Source organism: Lissotriton vulgaris, chromosome 5, assembly GCF_964263255.1.
Source record: "Lissotriton vulgaris chromosome 5, aLisVul1.2, whole genome shotgun sequence".
Classification (NCBI taxonomy): Eukaryota; Metazoa; Chordata; class Amphibia; order Caudata; family Salamandridae; genus Lissotriton; species Lissotriton vulgaris.
Genome location: NC_141693.1, coordinates 63,698,833 through 63,714,483, shown reverse-complemented (window position 1 = coordinate 63,714,483; position 15,651 = coordinate 63,698,833). Strand labels below are relative to the sequence as shown.

The window sequence follows — 15,651 nt, the reverse complement described above, 5'->3', positions numbered from 1 at the left end:
TGCCAGAAACCGGTCCCCGGAAGCTTGTCTCCTTTCTGGTGAAGAATTGGCTTGGTAGTTTGGTCTGCCCTGTTCCCATGATACACTGGGCCAGGGACAGACTAATTTGCATATAGCCAGGTTCTGAGCTGGGATGGTGCAGTGAGCTAAAGAACGGTGATGGATCAAGCCCTGATCTTTGGACTGGGTAAGAGTGGTCTGCTTCATTCAGACACTCTGTCCATCACCACCCCCTTTTCTGAATCGTTTTTGGCCACTATAGGTGTGGCAGGGTATACTCAGACATGAGTCCCTTGCTCACTGCACCATCAGGATTCAAGCAAGCCGGGCCGACGACGGCTGAAATGCCAGAAACCGGTCCCCGGAAGCTTGTCTCCTTTCTGGTGAAGAATTGGCTTGGTAGTTTGGTCTGCCCTGTTCCCATGATACACTGGGCCAGGGACAGACTAATTTGCATATAGCCAGGTTCTGAGCTGGGATGGTGCAGTGAGCTAAATAACGGTGATGGATCAAGCCCTGATCTTTGGACTGGGTAAGAGTGGTTTGCTTCATTCAGACACTCTGTCCATCACCACCCCCTTTTCTGAATCACACCACATCTTCAACAAAGCCAGCAGCACCATCGCACCCCACCTCCGCAAAACCATCAACATCTCCTTCGAGACAGCGACCTTCCCAGGGAGCTGGAAGCACGCAGAGATCAACACCCTACTAAAGAAATCCAAGGCGGCCCCCAAGGACCTCAAGAATTTCCAACCCATCTCCCTGCTCCTGTTCCCTGCGAAGGTCATCGAAAAGGCTGTCAACAAACAACTAACCAGCTAACTCGAAGAGAACAACATCCTGGACCCATCCCAGTCCGGGTTCCGCAGCAACCACAGCACCTAAACTGCCCTCATCGCCGCCACCGACAACATCAGGATCATGCTCGACAATGGCGAAACTGCTGCCCTAATCCTCCTGGACCTGTCAGCCGTTTTCGACACAGTCTGCCACCGCACACTAAGAGCACGCCTCCACGATGCCGGAATCCAAGGAAAGGCCCTGGACTGGACCACCTCCTTCCTCTCCCGCAGAACCCAGACCGTCCGCCTCCCCCCCTTCCGCTCCAAAACCACCGAGATCATCTGCGGCGTACCCCAAGGTTCATCTCTCAGCCCAACAGTGTTCAACGTCCACAATGCACCACTTGCCCACGTCGCCCGACAGCACGACCTAAACATCATCTCCTATGCCGACGACAGCCAGCTGATCCTCTTGCTCACCAAGGACCCCCACACTGCCAAAACCAACCTACACGAAGGAATGAAGGCTGTCACCGACTGGATAAGGGACAGCCGACTGAAGCTGAACTCAGACAAGACAGCGCTCCACCCCCTCGGCCTGGGACAACTCCTGGTGGCCAACGGCACTAGGAACACCCCCCCTCACCTACCAACCACGCAAGAAATTTAGGGGTCATCCTCGACCCCACACTCTCCATGACAAGCCGTCTCCTTTTCCTGCTTCAACACCCTCCACATGCTTCGCAGGAACTTCAAGTGGATCCCCACCGAAACTAAAAGGACGGTCACCCAAGCCCTTGTCAGCAGTAGACTGGACTACGGCAACGCACTCTACGCAGGAACCCTGGTCAAACTTCTGAAACTACTCCAACCCATCCAGAACGCCACTGCACGTCTTATCCTCGACATCCCTCGCCACAGCCACATCACACCCCACCTGAAAGACTTGCACTGGCTCCCCATCAACAAGAGGATAACCTTCAAGCTCCTCACCCACGCACACAAAGCACTCCACAACACCGGACCAGCGTACCTCAACAGACGACTCAGCCTCCACGCCCCCCGCGCCAGCTCTGCTCTGCAGACCACGCCCTCGCCATCGTCCCCTGCATCCGAAGAGTGACCACCTGCAGCAGATCATTCTCCCACCTCGCTGCCAAGACATGTAACACCCTCCCCATTCGCCTCCGACAAACCAAAGACCTTCTAACCTTCAGAAGACTCCTCAAGACCTGGCTCTTCGAACAGTAGCAGCTCCTCCCCCCCCCCCTTACCCCCCCCCCCCAGCGCCTTGAGACCCTCACAGGTATGTAGTGCGCTTTACAAATGCTATGATTGCTTGATTGATTATAGGAATGGAAAATGAGGTGCAATAGTATAATACCACCTTTGATATACATCGGAGGAGGAGGAGACCACCTAAATGAAAAACCACAAACGTAAAGGAAGAAACATTCCAATGAATAGTTCACAAATGTCCCAGGCATTTAGCCTGTGGTGAGACGTGGGATAGATAGCAGGAGCCCCCGCCGCCCCCACCCGTCCGGACCCGGCCATAAATCTGCCAGAAATCTGCACCTCAAAATTTTATAGGTCAATCTGCGTTGTTGGAGTCCTCTGACAGGGTCTGAAGGACTGCGGAGAGTTCTTTGGCAATCACGTCTGGATCCAGACGAGAGCCAGACGGCGAGCCGCTGACTCTCTGCCATCGGCCGTTGTCCCCCCGTCGGGCGGACGCTGTGGGTTTCAGCGGCCCTGCATGGTCAGACTCCGGCAGTTGCAGAAGAGATGTTGCTTCATCCAGAGAACATATTTGGCGGAGTCTGCCCTCCCATTTGAAAATGAGCCTAAATGGATGCCCCCAAGAGTAAGCGATGTCTTTGGATCGGAGAAATGCGGTGATGGGGGGTAGTCACGTCGTTTCTGTAGAGTGGAAGCCGCTAAGTCTTGGAAGAGAAGAGGCCTACAGGAGCGAAATTCAATGGGACGGTTGGACCGTGCCTCATGGAGAATGCGCTCCTTAAGCTTGAAGTCGTGGACACACGTCAGGATATCGGGAGGAGGGGTCATCAGAGATCTCTTGAGACCCACTCGATGTGTCCGGTCCAGTCGGATCTCCTGGCCCGGGGGACCTTCCAGGATGTGACGGAACAAGTCCATGACGAAGGCCTCAATGTCTTGCCCTTCTGTCCCCTGAGGTACCGCCCAGATCCGAATATTATTTCAACGAGAGAGGTTCTCCAGGTCCTCCACATGAGATTGAAGATCCAGAAGTTGATTGCGCAGCCTGAGTACCTCCTGTTGGAGCTGGGACACCTCTTCATCTCTGGCCGCTGTCTGATTCTCCAAGTCGGCCATTCGTGCCCCCACAGAATCAATGTCTTTGAGATCCGTGTAACAGGCTTCCAGGCCCTGTCTGCAAAAGTGTCTGCCCGACCCTTGAGCCGCGCTAAAGAAAGCTGTGCAAAATGTCCGTTCCTGATGGAAGCATCGTGTGAGGTGTGTCACGCAACTGGGGACACCTCTCGGTCAGTGCTCACTGGCAATGTCTAGTGGAAATCGAAGGCTCTCCCCCGTGATGGTGCCCAGGGATAGTGAAGGAATACTCAATGTCAGGGCCACCAATCCCTAGACGTGCTCCCCAGCTGCGGCCCACCTCCTAGAACTGTGAAAATGAGAGGACCTCAAACCTACAGGGGTAAGAGGGCTCGAATCGCACGCCACCGTCACCTCTAGGGCCCCACACCCCACGTGACACTTGCTGGTGTAGGGGCCCCCCCTTATCCTTATCTCTAAGGTGTTGCAGTGCTAGGCAGCCTGTCAGCGTGCGGCATATACAGTGTCGAGACTGGTCCCTTGGTGTCTAGCTCTTCACCGTCATCAACACTCTCCTCCCAGGGAGCACGGGGGGAAGGCCTTGTCTGTCTTCGTGCAATGGTCTAGTAGGAGGGAAGTATCGTGCCCTCCTGATCGAATCCGTCCGCTCTAGCGTAGTAGTGGTGACTTTTAGTGGTGAAGTATGTAGAGCCCGACGGCGCCGAGAGGAAGGGCCCAATACTCTTAAGTGCGCCTGGCAATCTATTGCACAGCAGTATGGTTCACCTCAGCAGGAGCAGTGGGTATATGCCGCACTCCACATTCCTCTCTGGGGGCGTTTGGGAGCAAGGCACCATCCGGCAGGGCACAATAACCGGAGGCACCGCCACCAGTCCAAAGCTTGGCACAATGCACCTCTTGTGGAAGTTCGCCGGTCCCAGTGCATCTGTGAGGGGCCCGATAGTGATGGGCTCTGGGGTGCTAGGGAGCGCACGGAGGGGCATGGCCTACAGTTCTGGCGCACTCAGCCGTCAAATCGCGCTAAGTGGCGTCTCACCTTAGAGGGGATGACACAACTCCTCCCGCGGGTTTATATCCACGCCGCCATCTTGTCTCGGTGAAGGAGGTACGCTACTTGTGCTCCAGGCCCCGGGTACCGGCGCCTGCTCTCTTCAATCCTCCCACTTGCGGCCAGTGTACAGCGGGGGACACCCGCAGACTGCAGCGAGAACGTCCTCAAGCCACAGTGCCGGACTCTACCGCTTCCGATCACCTCCGCAGCAGGATGGCCGCCGGGCCCTTCCAGAGCGGCACGTCCTAGGCTCTGGAGACGGGAATCAAGCAGGCGCGCTGCACGAAAGGCACAGCGGAGATGCGAACTCGTCTCTGGTCCGGTCAGTTTGCAAATCTGCCAGAAGAGTCGTGCTTGTTGAAGCTGTGCAGGTGAGGCCCGGGTAACGGACAGGAGTGGTGGGTAGGCACGTCCTACTCTGCTGCCATCTTGAACACGCCCCCATCCATCTTTAATGTCAAGGTAGACCAATCAACGGTTGGATCATGCTTCTGGAGCCAAGGTAACCCCAAAATCACCCTATATTTGGGAGCTTGGATGATGTCAAATGTAATTAACTCACAGTGGTCGTCCTTATACCATACCTCGTGCTCCCTCATATTAAACCGAATGGGACCAGATTCTAAGAGTTTGCCATCCACCGCAAACACACCCTCAGGGGTTCTCTTCTCAATCAGTTCTACTCCCAGTCTGAGGGCTTCCTTTTCGTCCACGAAGCAGCCTGTGGCACATGAATCCACCATGACTTGGATATGTTTTTTTTCTTGACCCACAACAAACTCCATGTTGATGAAGAAGTGCTCTGAACTATCACTGGAATTGTTCTTCACTGAAGGGATTTCACTAATTCTCAAGGATTCCCCTTTCATACTTCTCAAGCAAATCGGTTTCCGACGACTTGTCCGCTGCCACTGCGCCCATTTGTCCAAACTTGGGACAACTGTTTCTAGACTTAACAGGGCACTCGCGGAGGTAATGCCCTTTCTTCCCGCAGTATAAACATAGTCCCTGTTTCCGCTGGTATTCCCGTTCATTGGGTGTGAGAGAAGCCCAGATTGCCCCTATCTCCATAGGTTCAGAAGGAGTCAATCCATGCTCGGAGGTCTTTGGCTGGTCAAAGCGCTGAGGTACTCGTTCCCTTCTTCTGGGGTCACCTTTACGTTTCTTTGAGCGATGATCCTGGCGCAATGTTAGTTTTATCAACCCGGGGCAGGTTTTTCGTTGAGGATCCACTTGCGTTAGAACATCTTTCAGGTCATCCCGAAGCCCTTGATAGACTATGCCACCAATCGTCGGAAGGAGTTGAGGCATACCAACAGATCCTTGCTACCTTGCTTCAATTCAAGCAACTCCTTACCTGCAGATAAAGTTTCTGCCCTGCTGTCAAATGTCTTTTCGAACTCCTCCTTGAAAGTGTCCCAATCATGGAGGAGGGGGTCGTCTCATCTGACTATAGGGACTGCCCACTGTGCAGCGTCCCCTGTTAAGTATGAGAACACGAAGGCTACTTGTGATTGGTTTGTTGAGAACATCCTGGGTTTGCAATTGAAATGAAGCATTACTTGGGTCAGGAACGCCTGTACCTTATGCATATCCCAATAATATCTTTCGGGAGGGGCCAACAGGATCTGCGTGAATGAGAGGTCTGTGTCGAGGGGGGGGGGGCGTAAAGACCGATAGGTTTACGTTGGAGACCCAGGTTTAAGTCTGTGGCTGTTCTGAGCTGGTGGCATAAAGGAAGAATTCAATCTTCATGGGGTTTAACTTTAATACATTAGTTCACAACCAATGAGATCAGGGCAGAGTATGAGGATGTCATTGGGTGAGGATATTTTAGGTAGAGTTGGGAATAATCTCTATATTGATGGATCTTGATGCTGCTGTCTGTAAGGATGGATCCGAGAGATCCCATTGAGAGGTTAAAGATGATGAGAGAAAGGATGGAGCCCTGAAGTACTCTGCTGTAGACGGGGCATTTCTGTGATCTTGTGGAACTTATTTGTAAGAACTGGTGACAGTTAGTGAGGTTGGATGTGAACCATTTCAAAACAGTGTCTTTGAAATCCATCATGTTTTTTGTGCGTTGATCAGGGCCAGCTGGTCGCCTGTGTCGAAGGCTGCAGAGAGGTCCAGGAGGTCAGGGGCCGTTCTTGTCGTTGAGGAGGAGGAGGGTGTTGTTGACTAGTTGTAGTGTGGCTGTGTCAGGGCTCCATACACAGTTATTGCACTTATAAGACGTGTTTGCTTAGATATTTTCACTTGGTTGTGTGTTGTTCTGGAATGTTTGCTAATGTCTCTGGGACAACGTTTCTTCTTTAGTGTCAAGTCTATCTGTTTCCATGCTTTAGGCATAAAGTGTGCACAATGTCAAGTCGCAGTAAGTGCCAGTGAGGAAGCTTGTTTCCATGGACCAGGGATTCTGATCCTTCTAGGCAAGAACGGGTCCAAAAATGGAACACCATTGTCTGTTTCATTGTCTGTGATACTTGGGGCTGGTGCTCACAATCCTGATATGTGTGGCTGGTACTAGCAATACTAATGTATGACTGGTACGTACAGTCTGGGCACGTGTGGCAGGCACTGTAGTGACTCTTTTTTTGTAATTAAGACCACACGCTACAGATCTACACTTATTTCTTGCTCTCTCATCCCTACAGGTGAAACTTCAAGAGTGGCTGCTTGTCCTGAAGAAACAGGAGGGATTTTTTCAGGAGTCCAAACTCAAGGAAGAGGAACAATATAAAACCTTGAGGGTGAGTGGCTGCAGTGAGTGCTGTGTCTCTGTATATGTCTGTGCCCATGTCTTTGTGTGGCCTCTTAAAGTTCAAGACACAAAGACACTGATGAGTCACAATACAGGCTGGGTCATGGTCCCACCTGATAAATATACTGACTGGAATTACTGCACCTGGATATTGGGGCTGAAATCGGTCAAGGGCGCGTCCTAAAAAACATAAAATCAAGTATTACTCTTCTGACCTTAAGGTAGAACTTGCATTCTCACATGTGCATGGTGCGTGTTAAAGAGTATGTGTGCAGTGGTGTGGCATCATCTGGCTGTGAGTACGTACCAGCGAGTGTGTGTGCATATGTGTGTGTGTGTGTATGTTCACTCTTAGGTGTACGTTTTCTAAGTATGTCTTCATGTATGGATAGTCTTTGGGAGTACATGCATGTCTGCTCGTCCCTATATCTGTCGGTTTTTTCGGCATGGACTACTGCTTGTGTGTGTCTGCATATTCATATATACATTTTGAGCCACAGAGTATACAAATACATGTCCTTATCTTTATGCATGCATGTTTGAGGGTTGTGTATGCTTTAGTCTGGATTTATTGGCTGTAAGTTTGTACCTACATAAGTGGATGCCTGCCTGTGGGCTTGTATATCACAAGGTCTAGTGGCATTTGTGAGTGTGCAAATACATGTGTGCATCTGTGAGTTTGTGACGTGTATGCATAAGTCTGGAGTCATACTTCCGTGAGATTTTATATGCATTTTTGTGTGTGTGTATATATATATATATATGGATGTGTGTCTCTATGAGTCTGTGCATGCATGGACTGAAGAAATCCATCTGTGAGTTTGTACAAGGTTTGTGTGTGAGTCTGCAAATCAATGTGTGTGTCTGTATGAGTGTGGACCTCTGTGGATGTGTGTATGTATGGATTTGAAGTTATCTATCCATCCACCAAACTGAGCAAGCATAGTTTAAGGCCCTTCCTAAACAAGGGTTTTAGCAATGTAATAATGCTACGGTATTGTATATACATCGTCGAACACAATAAATAATATACCTCCCACTAGACCTCTATTTCTTTACCTTGTAGTATGAATCTTAATGGGTTATAACTACATTTTGTGAAACATCATGGATACATCATCATCTTATTCAAAAATTGTATTTATTCATTTTAGTTGGTATTTGTATTCATTTACATTGATAGTATCAAAACAGGGGAAAATGTAATCTAAAAAGACATACATATTCATAAAAATCTTTTTGTCACAAGTTTTACTTTTTTATACATTTTCTACATAGACCAACAATTTCATATCTTTATATACACACTAGCAGCCCGTCCCGACGTTGTCCGGGGTAGAAAATGTATGTGTGTAATGTTTGTAATGTTAAAGGATAATTTATTTTAAGATTTCACAGTATACAACATTTTTGGTTTCATTAGAATGTGGCCGTAGAATAAATTGATTTAGTACATTGCCGGACCTAGAGAGTGCTACTTTTAATGATCTCTTGGCGTGAGTGTGCGTTTTTGAGTGCTGTTTTCAGTTGCAGCGCATTGTTATTATTTTAATTTCCTTGGTTGTGTGTTGGTTTTGATTGTAAGTAATTTGCTGTCATCAACTTAATTTGTTTTGAGTGGTGGTTTGAGTGCCTGTGTTTTTTTTCTATAGTGAACTTTTTTGTTTTGTGTCCTGGTGAGTGTTTATGATTATTTTGAATGAATTTGCGTTTGATAGGGGTGTTTCCAGTGCCTGTGCGTTGTCTTTCTATTTATGTTCTTCGTTGTGCTTGTTGTCCGTCTATATAGTTGTTTGTTTGGGTGTGCGTGATCGTTTATTTAGTGGTTTGAGTGCCTGCGTGTTTTTTAGTCCTTTCCTTGTGTGTGCTTGATGCTTTCACATATTAGTGTGGCGTGAATGTGCGTTATCTTTACTTCCTTCGTTGTCTTTGCGTGCAGATTTGGAATGTTTTACCGGTGCAAATGTGCGTGCGTGAAGATTCTGAATATTTGTCCTGCCTAAATGTGTGTTTGCGAGTGCTTGTTTGAGTGTTAGCGATGTCTCCTTTTTTTCTCCGTAGTCTGCCTGGCTTTGTGTAGCCGTGTGACGGAGCCGTTTAGAGTATTTCGGTAAGTGCCCAAAGCAAGTTAAAGTGTAACGTCAATGCGGCTCGTCAATGTCCCCGGAAGCCGCCTGTTTTTTTTTTGTTTACTTCCTTCCCTCTGACAACGTTGACGCGTCCAATCATGACAAAGGTATGTTGGCGCGTGCTTGCTGTCTGTAGCCGCGCCCCTTTGTATGCAAATTAATATTGTGGATTTGCACGGCCACAATACAGCCACATTGACGTGGCCATTTACTACACCATAACGCGTCGCTGCGGGCATTTACTATAGAATACGGCCATATTTTGAAAGCTGCACATGAAACTGCAGCGCTTTTGTTTGTAGTACGGGCCCATTTACACGGCCAACATCCACAACGCCTCGCTGCGGTCAAGCGAGGCCACGCCCCACAACCACGCCCACGATACGCCCACATTGACGTGACCATTTACTACACCATAACGCGTCGCTGCGGGCATTTACTATAGCATGCGGCCATATTTTGTTTGTAGTACGCGCCCATTTACACGGCCATATATGATTGACGGCCACGATACGCCGACATCCATAAAGAACACCTCGCTGCAGTCAAGCGACGCCACGCCTCACAACCACTCCCATGACACGCCCACTGGAGTAAAGGTGGCTAACTTTGAGGTTGATGAGACGCCACACACCACGCCCCGTGTCCCACGATCACGCCCACGACACGCCCACTGGAATTTAACACACCCACGACAACACCCACAAGGGACTACTTTACACCCTATGTTCTTTGACCTTTGTAATGTATATGGTGGCCAGATGTATAGCCTATGTCCATCTGCTTAAAATACACTTTCCAATGGTGTATTGGGTGTTGTGATTGGTGCTGTAGTTCTTGAGTTTACCCGCCTCAAACGTTTCCAGTTCTCTCTTTGTAATAGTAGTATATATTCAATCTAGTGCTCTTCACTGGACCCCTATAATAATATCATACACTAATCACGTAAACAGAATCACATTCACACTCCATCACACCTGCACTCAATTACACCAATCAAACTATCAAACAACCCCAAAAGCACATACACATCCTGGTCAGAAGGGGATATAGATAGTGTGAATCTCCATGACATTGTTGTGGGTTGGGTGCATACAGTAAGGTCGACGTGCGTTTCGGTAGAATATGTCTGATGTTAACCACCTTCTGCAGGACCCTCTTTAAATCATATATCTTTCACCTAGTGGTAGGAGTACAGATAATAATGATGCAAGAAAAATTCTCAAATGGTTGCCACCTTCAAATTGACAAACTATTGGTAAGTCTGCTGGGTCAGATATAGATGACTCCTATTATAAATGTAAAAGTCTGCCCCTAGGGAATGATAGGATAGATGCAACTAACACATTCTCCTCTTTGGGTGTCCTACCTGATCATTCTGGTTCATGGAACCCGGCGGTTAAGAGCAGAACTCTTCTCGTCAAAAGGCAAATCGGGTCATTGATGAATATTTCTAAAAAATTGGGTAAAATGCCCCTGGGGATACTTCTTAAAATTTACCACACTAAATGCTTGAGTATAGCTATGTACGGGGCAGGAGTCTGGGGATACCAGGATCTAGCCATAATACAAAAAGAGGAAAATACTTTTTTAAGGTTGATATTAGCAGTACCGCATAGCTCTCCCATTTATAATTGCCACGATGAGCTGGGGATTCCTTATATCTCTGATTTGATCAAGATGCAGCCTCTGCTACTATGGCATAGAGTTTGGACGTCTAATAGTACAGAGTTAAACAGAGATATTATTGGAGACGCCATGAGTCTATTCCACTTGGCTGAATTATATCAGAAGATTTTTAATAGACGTGGGTAAACCTGATTTCTATAGTAACCCCTAAACATGGAGTACGATTTCTAGGAAGGATTTTAAAGATTTTTGTCAGTCTCACTTCGAGTCCCTAAGAGCGGTTTCAGAAATGAAGAAAAGTACTGTTATCCCACACCTGTTAATTCTTGTATGCCCCACTATTCAACCATATCTGGACTGGTGTATAGGAGGATATGACGGGTATGTTCTTACAAGACTCAGATTTGATAGTTTCCATCGATTAGTCAGCTTCCCTACATTAAACGATTGGACCAGAGACCTTTGTCGGTGTCCTCGCGATGAGATGTCTTTCCAGTCGACAATACATGTGATTTTATTTTGTAAATTTTATAGACTAGAAAGATGTAGATGGATTTTGCCATTGTTGAAGAGAGGGGGCTGGAGGCAATGCGGTCCCGCCTTTTTATATTTACAAGTGCTGGAAAATGTTTATTGTGTGGGTGTTACGACCGGATTCCTGAAGTCCATATTGAAAAAAAGAAAAGTATAATATGGGAAACCCACCCGAGGCTGAATAACGTATAGAACTCTTGTCATAAAAGTCAAAGAATTAACTGAAGAGGAGACTGTAAGATTCAAGTGGTATGTAAAGATGTAATTACTGTGTGTATTTTTTTAAACTACCTTCTGTAAGTTTTTAACATGCTTCTTTTATGATTTTTAATATAAAAAAAAACAAATAAAGTTTCTTTGATTTGATTTGACTCCTATTGAGTTAGGGTTTGTGTAAAGATGTTATCTTTAGTTAATGTCCCGCATGCCAGCCCGCACAGGACATCTCTTTGGATTCCATGTTCTGGCGTAGAATGTATACCTTTGACATGTCGGCAGTTGCTGCCGGGAGACCTATGCACCAGGACGAATAAAGAAGAGCTCCTCATCTTACCGCTTTGTGTCTTCTTTTCATTGGCGACGAGAACCCGCCTGGTGCTGCTGGTTGTCCCAAGTGTTGCTGGACGTCTGGAAGCTTCTTTCTCGATGAGGCAACTGCGATATTGGTTGATTGCGTTTCCTGACTGCCTGCTTTACACGCGAGTCCTCCTGTCTTCGTGTTTGCTTTTCTGTATCTGCTCCTCGTGAGTGCCTCTCTGAGGATTATTTCATTTTGATCGATTTTTGCTGTTTGGTGGTTTCTGCACGTCTTTCTGTCCGATCTTGCACGCCCCAGCTCACACCGCTTCCCAGCTCTACGCTGCATCAGCGTGTTTCAACGCCACGTCAGTGTGCGTTCCAGCTTGCGTTTCAACTCTCATTCTGACGATTACCATGGTGCCATTCTAAACTCCTTCTGAAGCGCATTACTTCATTGTTTTCTGCTGCATTCATCATGTGTGTGTTGTTCTAATTTTACACGCATTATGTGGTCTTTGTGACGATTTTCAGAACTGAAACCTATATTTTCTTGTATTACAGCAGACTCGTGATTTAAACCTTGCATTTTTGTTTAATCTTCACTTTGTTGGCTGGGGCAGCAACTCACCCACGCAAATGGAGAAAGTGGCCACTCCACCTCCCTTTTTACAGTCTCCTGGTCCGCCTCCTATGATTTGGAAACAGTGGAAAGCAACTTTTGAAGCCTACATTGATGCTATTGATGGTGATACCTTCACCTCTTAAAAAAAGAGAGCGTTGCTTGTTTATAATTTAGGAGCTGAAGGCAGATCTATTCTAGAGACTCTACCCCTAGAGGAAGCAAGAGTATCCAATGGTTCTCGTGAAGAGGGTGACTCATTGGTGATTGACGAATATGCTTCTCTCATAAAAACGTTGGATAAAAGGTTCAATCCAAAGCGCAATATTGTTCTGGAACGTCACAAATGTTTGCAACGTGCACAGATGCCTGGAGAGTCGATCGACGATTTTGTTGCTACCTTAAGGATCTTGGCTGTGAATTGCAACTATAGGGAGTTTAGGGATGAAATTATTCTAGACCAATTAATTGAACGCACATGTGACAAGAAAGTGCGTGAGAAACTTTTGTCCTCAGATGACCCTGATTTGGAGACTGCGTTGACTCTTGCCAAATCTGTTGAGCATTCCCAGTTTTGCATGAAGGAACTAAGTACACCTACCACTCCTACACCTGCGTCATCTGAGGTTAATTTAGTAACGTCCAAGGTTCCTCCAAAAACGAATAAAGCTACTGTTCCGGTATCTTCCAGAACTACCAACACTACCTTACCTGGAGCGTTTGTTAACAAACCCAGGAATGATGCTCAAGCCTTGTCATGTCATCGCTGTGGTAGCAGGTCGCATCTGGGAAATTTCAGGATTTGCTTTGCTATTAATCAGTCTTGTTTTAAATGTGGAAGGAAAGGTCATCTTGCACGCATGTGTAAAATTGCTTTTTCCCAAAGGGCACCGTCACAAAGTGTGAAGAATATAGAGTGTGAGAATACCGATGGTGATGATGATGATGATGATAATTGCTATGAATTATTAATGTTATCGGCTTCCCCCATGGAAGCGGAATGTATTGTAGAGATTGCATCTCTTAATGAATCTCAGAGGAGGAAATCCCCTACTTGTGTTATAAACTTGAACGACAAATCGGTCAAATTCCTTGCGGATTCTGGTTCCCCATTCACCTTGATCAATGTTAGGGATTTTGAAGGTTTGGGCGAGATCTTTTTGGCGTCATAATCAATTAAGATGTTTGCATATGGTGGGAAAAGGGTTGAAGTCTTGGGAAAGTTTAAAAACAAACTAGAATGTAAGGGCGAGTGCACGTCATGTGTAATTTACGTTGTCAAAGATGGTGCTAATTTGTTGGGATGGCATGAACAAGGTGAGCTAAATATCATCCTTGACCCCAATCATCCCGACATGGTTTTGTCTAGGAATGAAGCCAAACAATATTACGCTTCACTTGCACAACCTGAGTCAATGCATGTTGTGACCACATTGAGTTAAAATGAGTGGGTTCGTGCTTATCCGGAGGTGTTTAGCGATAATCTTGGTAAGCTTAAGGGTTTCCAACATCGCATAGTTTTAAAAGAAGGAGCAAAACCTATTACACACAAAGTTCGCAAAGTACCTTTGAGTATGCGTTGTGAGTTAAAAAGTGAATTAGAAAGTTTGTGTTCCTTGGGTGTCATCGAACCAATTGAAGGGTCAGAGTGGTTAAGCCCCATTGTTTTGGCACGGAAAGGCTGATAAATCTCTTAGGATGTGTATTGATTTACGCGATTTAAGTTCATGTATTTGGATAGATCGCCAACCACTTCCTAACATTAATGAGATGTTGTCTACCTTGGAAGATGCCAAATATTTTACCACTCTGGACATATTCTCTGCTTACCATCAGATTGAATTAAGCAAGGATTCCAGACATATCACTTCATTCGTGACTCCCGAAGGGGCGTTCCGTTATCTCAGGATGCCATTCGGTTTGGCGTCGGCTTCTGCAGTGTTCCAACGCCTTATGGGTAATCTCTTCAAGGACTCTGCAGGGGTAGTCTTCTTTCAGGATGATATTCTCATACATGGTAAGACCATGCAAGAACACAACGATAGAGTGAGGAAAGTTTTAGATATTGTAAAGTTGTATGGGTTGATTTTAAGGAAGGACAAATGCATGTTTTTCAGAGATGGTGTGGATTATCTAGGTCACCATATTTCAGCCAAAGGTGTAGAACCTAAAATGAAACTTTTAGATGCTATCTATAATGCACCTGAACCGCAAAATAAAGATCAACTACGTTCGTTTCTAGGACTAGTTGAATACTATGCGAAATTTGTCCCAAATTTTGCTGACCAGACCGTTTGTTTACGCAATCTCTTAAAGAAAAATGCTAGGTATGACTGGTCTGAACAGTGCGCAAATGATTTTAACCTGTTGAAAACTGTGATTGTGCAGGCACGCCCTCTCAAATTGTTTGATTTGAATGATCATGCATTGTGGTTACAGATGCCAGTAATGTTGGACTGGGAGCTGTCCTTATGCAAAGAGAGCTGACAATAGAGAAGAAGTAATTGCTTTTGCCTCCAGAACCCTGAGAGGTGCTGAGGGTACTTATTCCACAATCGAGAAAGAGGCGTTGGCTTTATGGTGGGGTGTACAACATTTTAGAAACTTTTTGTGGGGCAATCATGTAACTCTAAAAACTGACCATAAGCCATTAGTGGACCTTTTCACAACCAAGGGTGGTGGTAGGGCTACACCCCGCATTGCCAAATGGCAGTACAGACTTGCTGAATTTAATTATCACTTTGAATATGTACCTGTTACAAAAAACAATCTAGCTGACTGTTTATCAAGGTTACCTCTTGCTCACACCGATCACGAGGAGGAACCTGATCAATTTGAGATGGTGTGTGCTGTCAGTTCTGTATCTGACACTGATGCTGCCTTATCAGAAACTGATTGGAAGCGTGCTATTTCTGAGGATGTGAATTTGTGTAAAGTAATAGATTTTCTGACTCCGGGATGGCCAAATGACAAATCGTTATCTCCTGAGTTAGTTCCGTTTAGAAGAATTTGTGATGAACTGTCATTGGTTGATGGAATTTTACGCAGAGGTAGTCTTCTAGTTGTGCCAACTTCACTTTGCAAATCTGTTCTTGACTTGGATCATGTGGGGCATTTAGGTATTCGAGCCAAGAAATGCAGAGTATGTGAAGATTTTTGGTGGCCTGGTGTTGATCGGGCCATCGAGCACTGTGTTCGGGATTGTGGGGCATGTGTTCTTAGTGACAAAACTCAAGTTACTTATCCCTCTGCTATTAATCCCATTTCTGTAAAGGAAATACCTT

At 46.4% G+C, this 15,651-nt stretch overlaps 1 protein-coding gene across 1 annotated transcript in view; it reads left to right on the top strand.

Annotated features, from left to right (window-relative positions):
* Positions 1-15,651, top strand: part of LOC147710174 (E3 ubiquitin-protein ligase TRIM39-like) — a 98,127-nt gene that overhangs the window by 26,107 nt on the left and 56,369 nt on the right. The window contains exon 2 of the mRNA XM_086920864.1: positions 6,831-6,926. Within this exon, the coding sequence (XP_086776990.1) occupies positions 6,831-6,926 (96 nt within the window). The remainder of the gene's footprint in view (positions 1-6,830; positions 6,927-15,651) is intronic.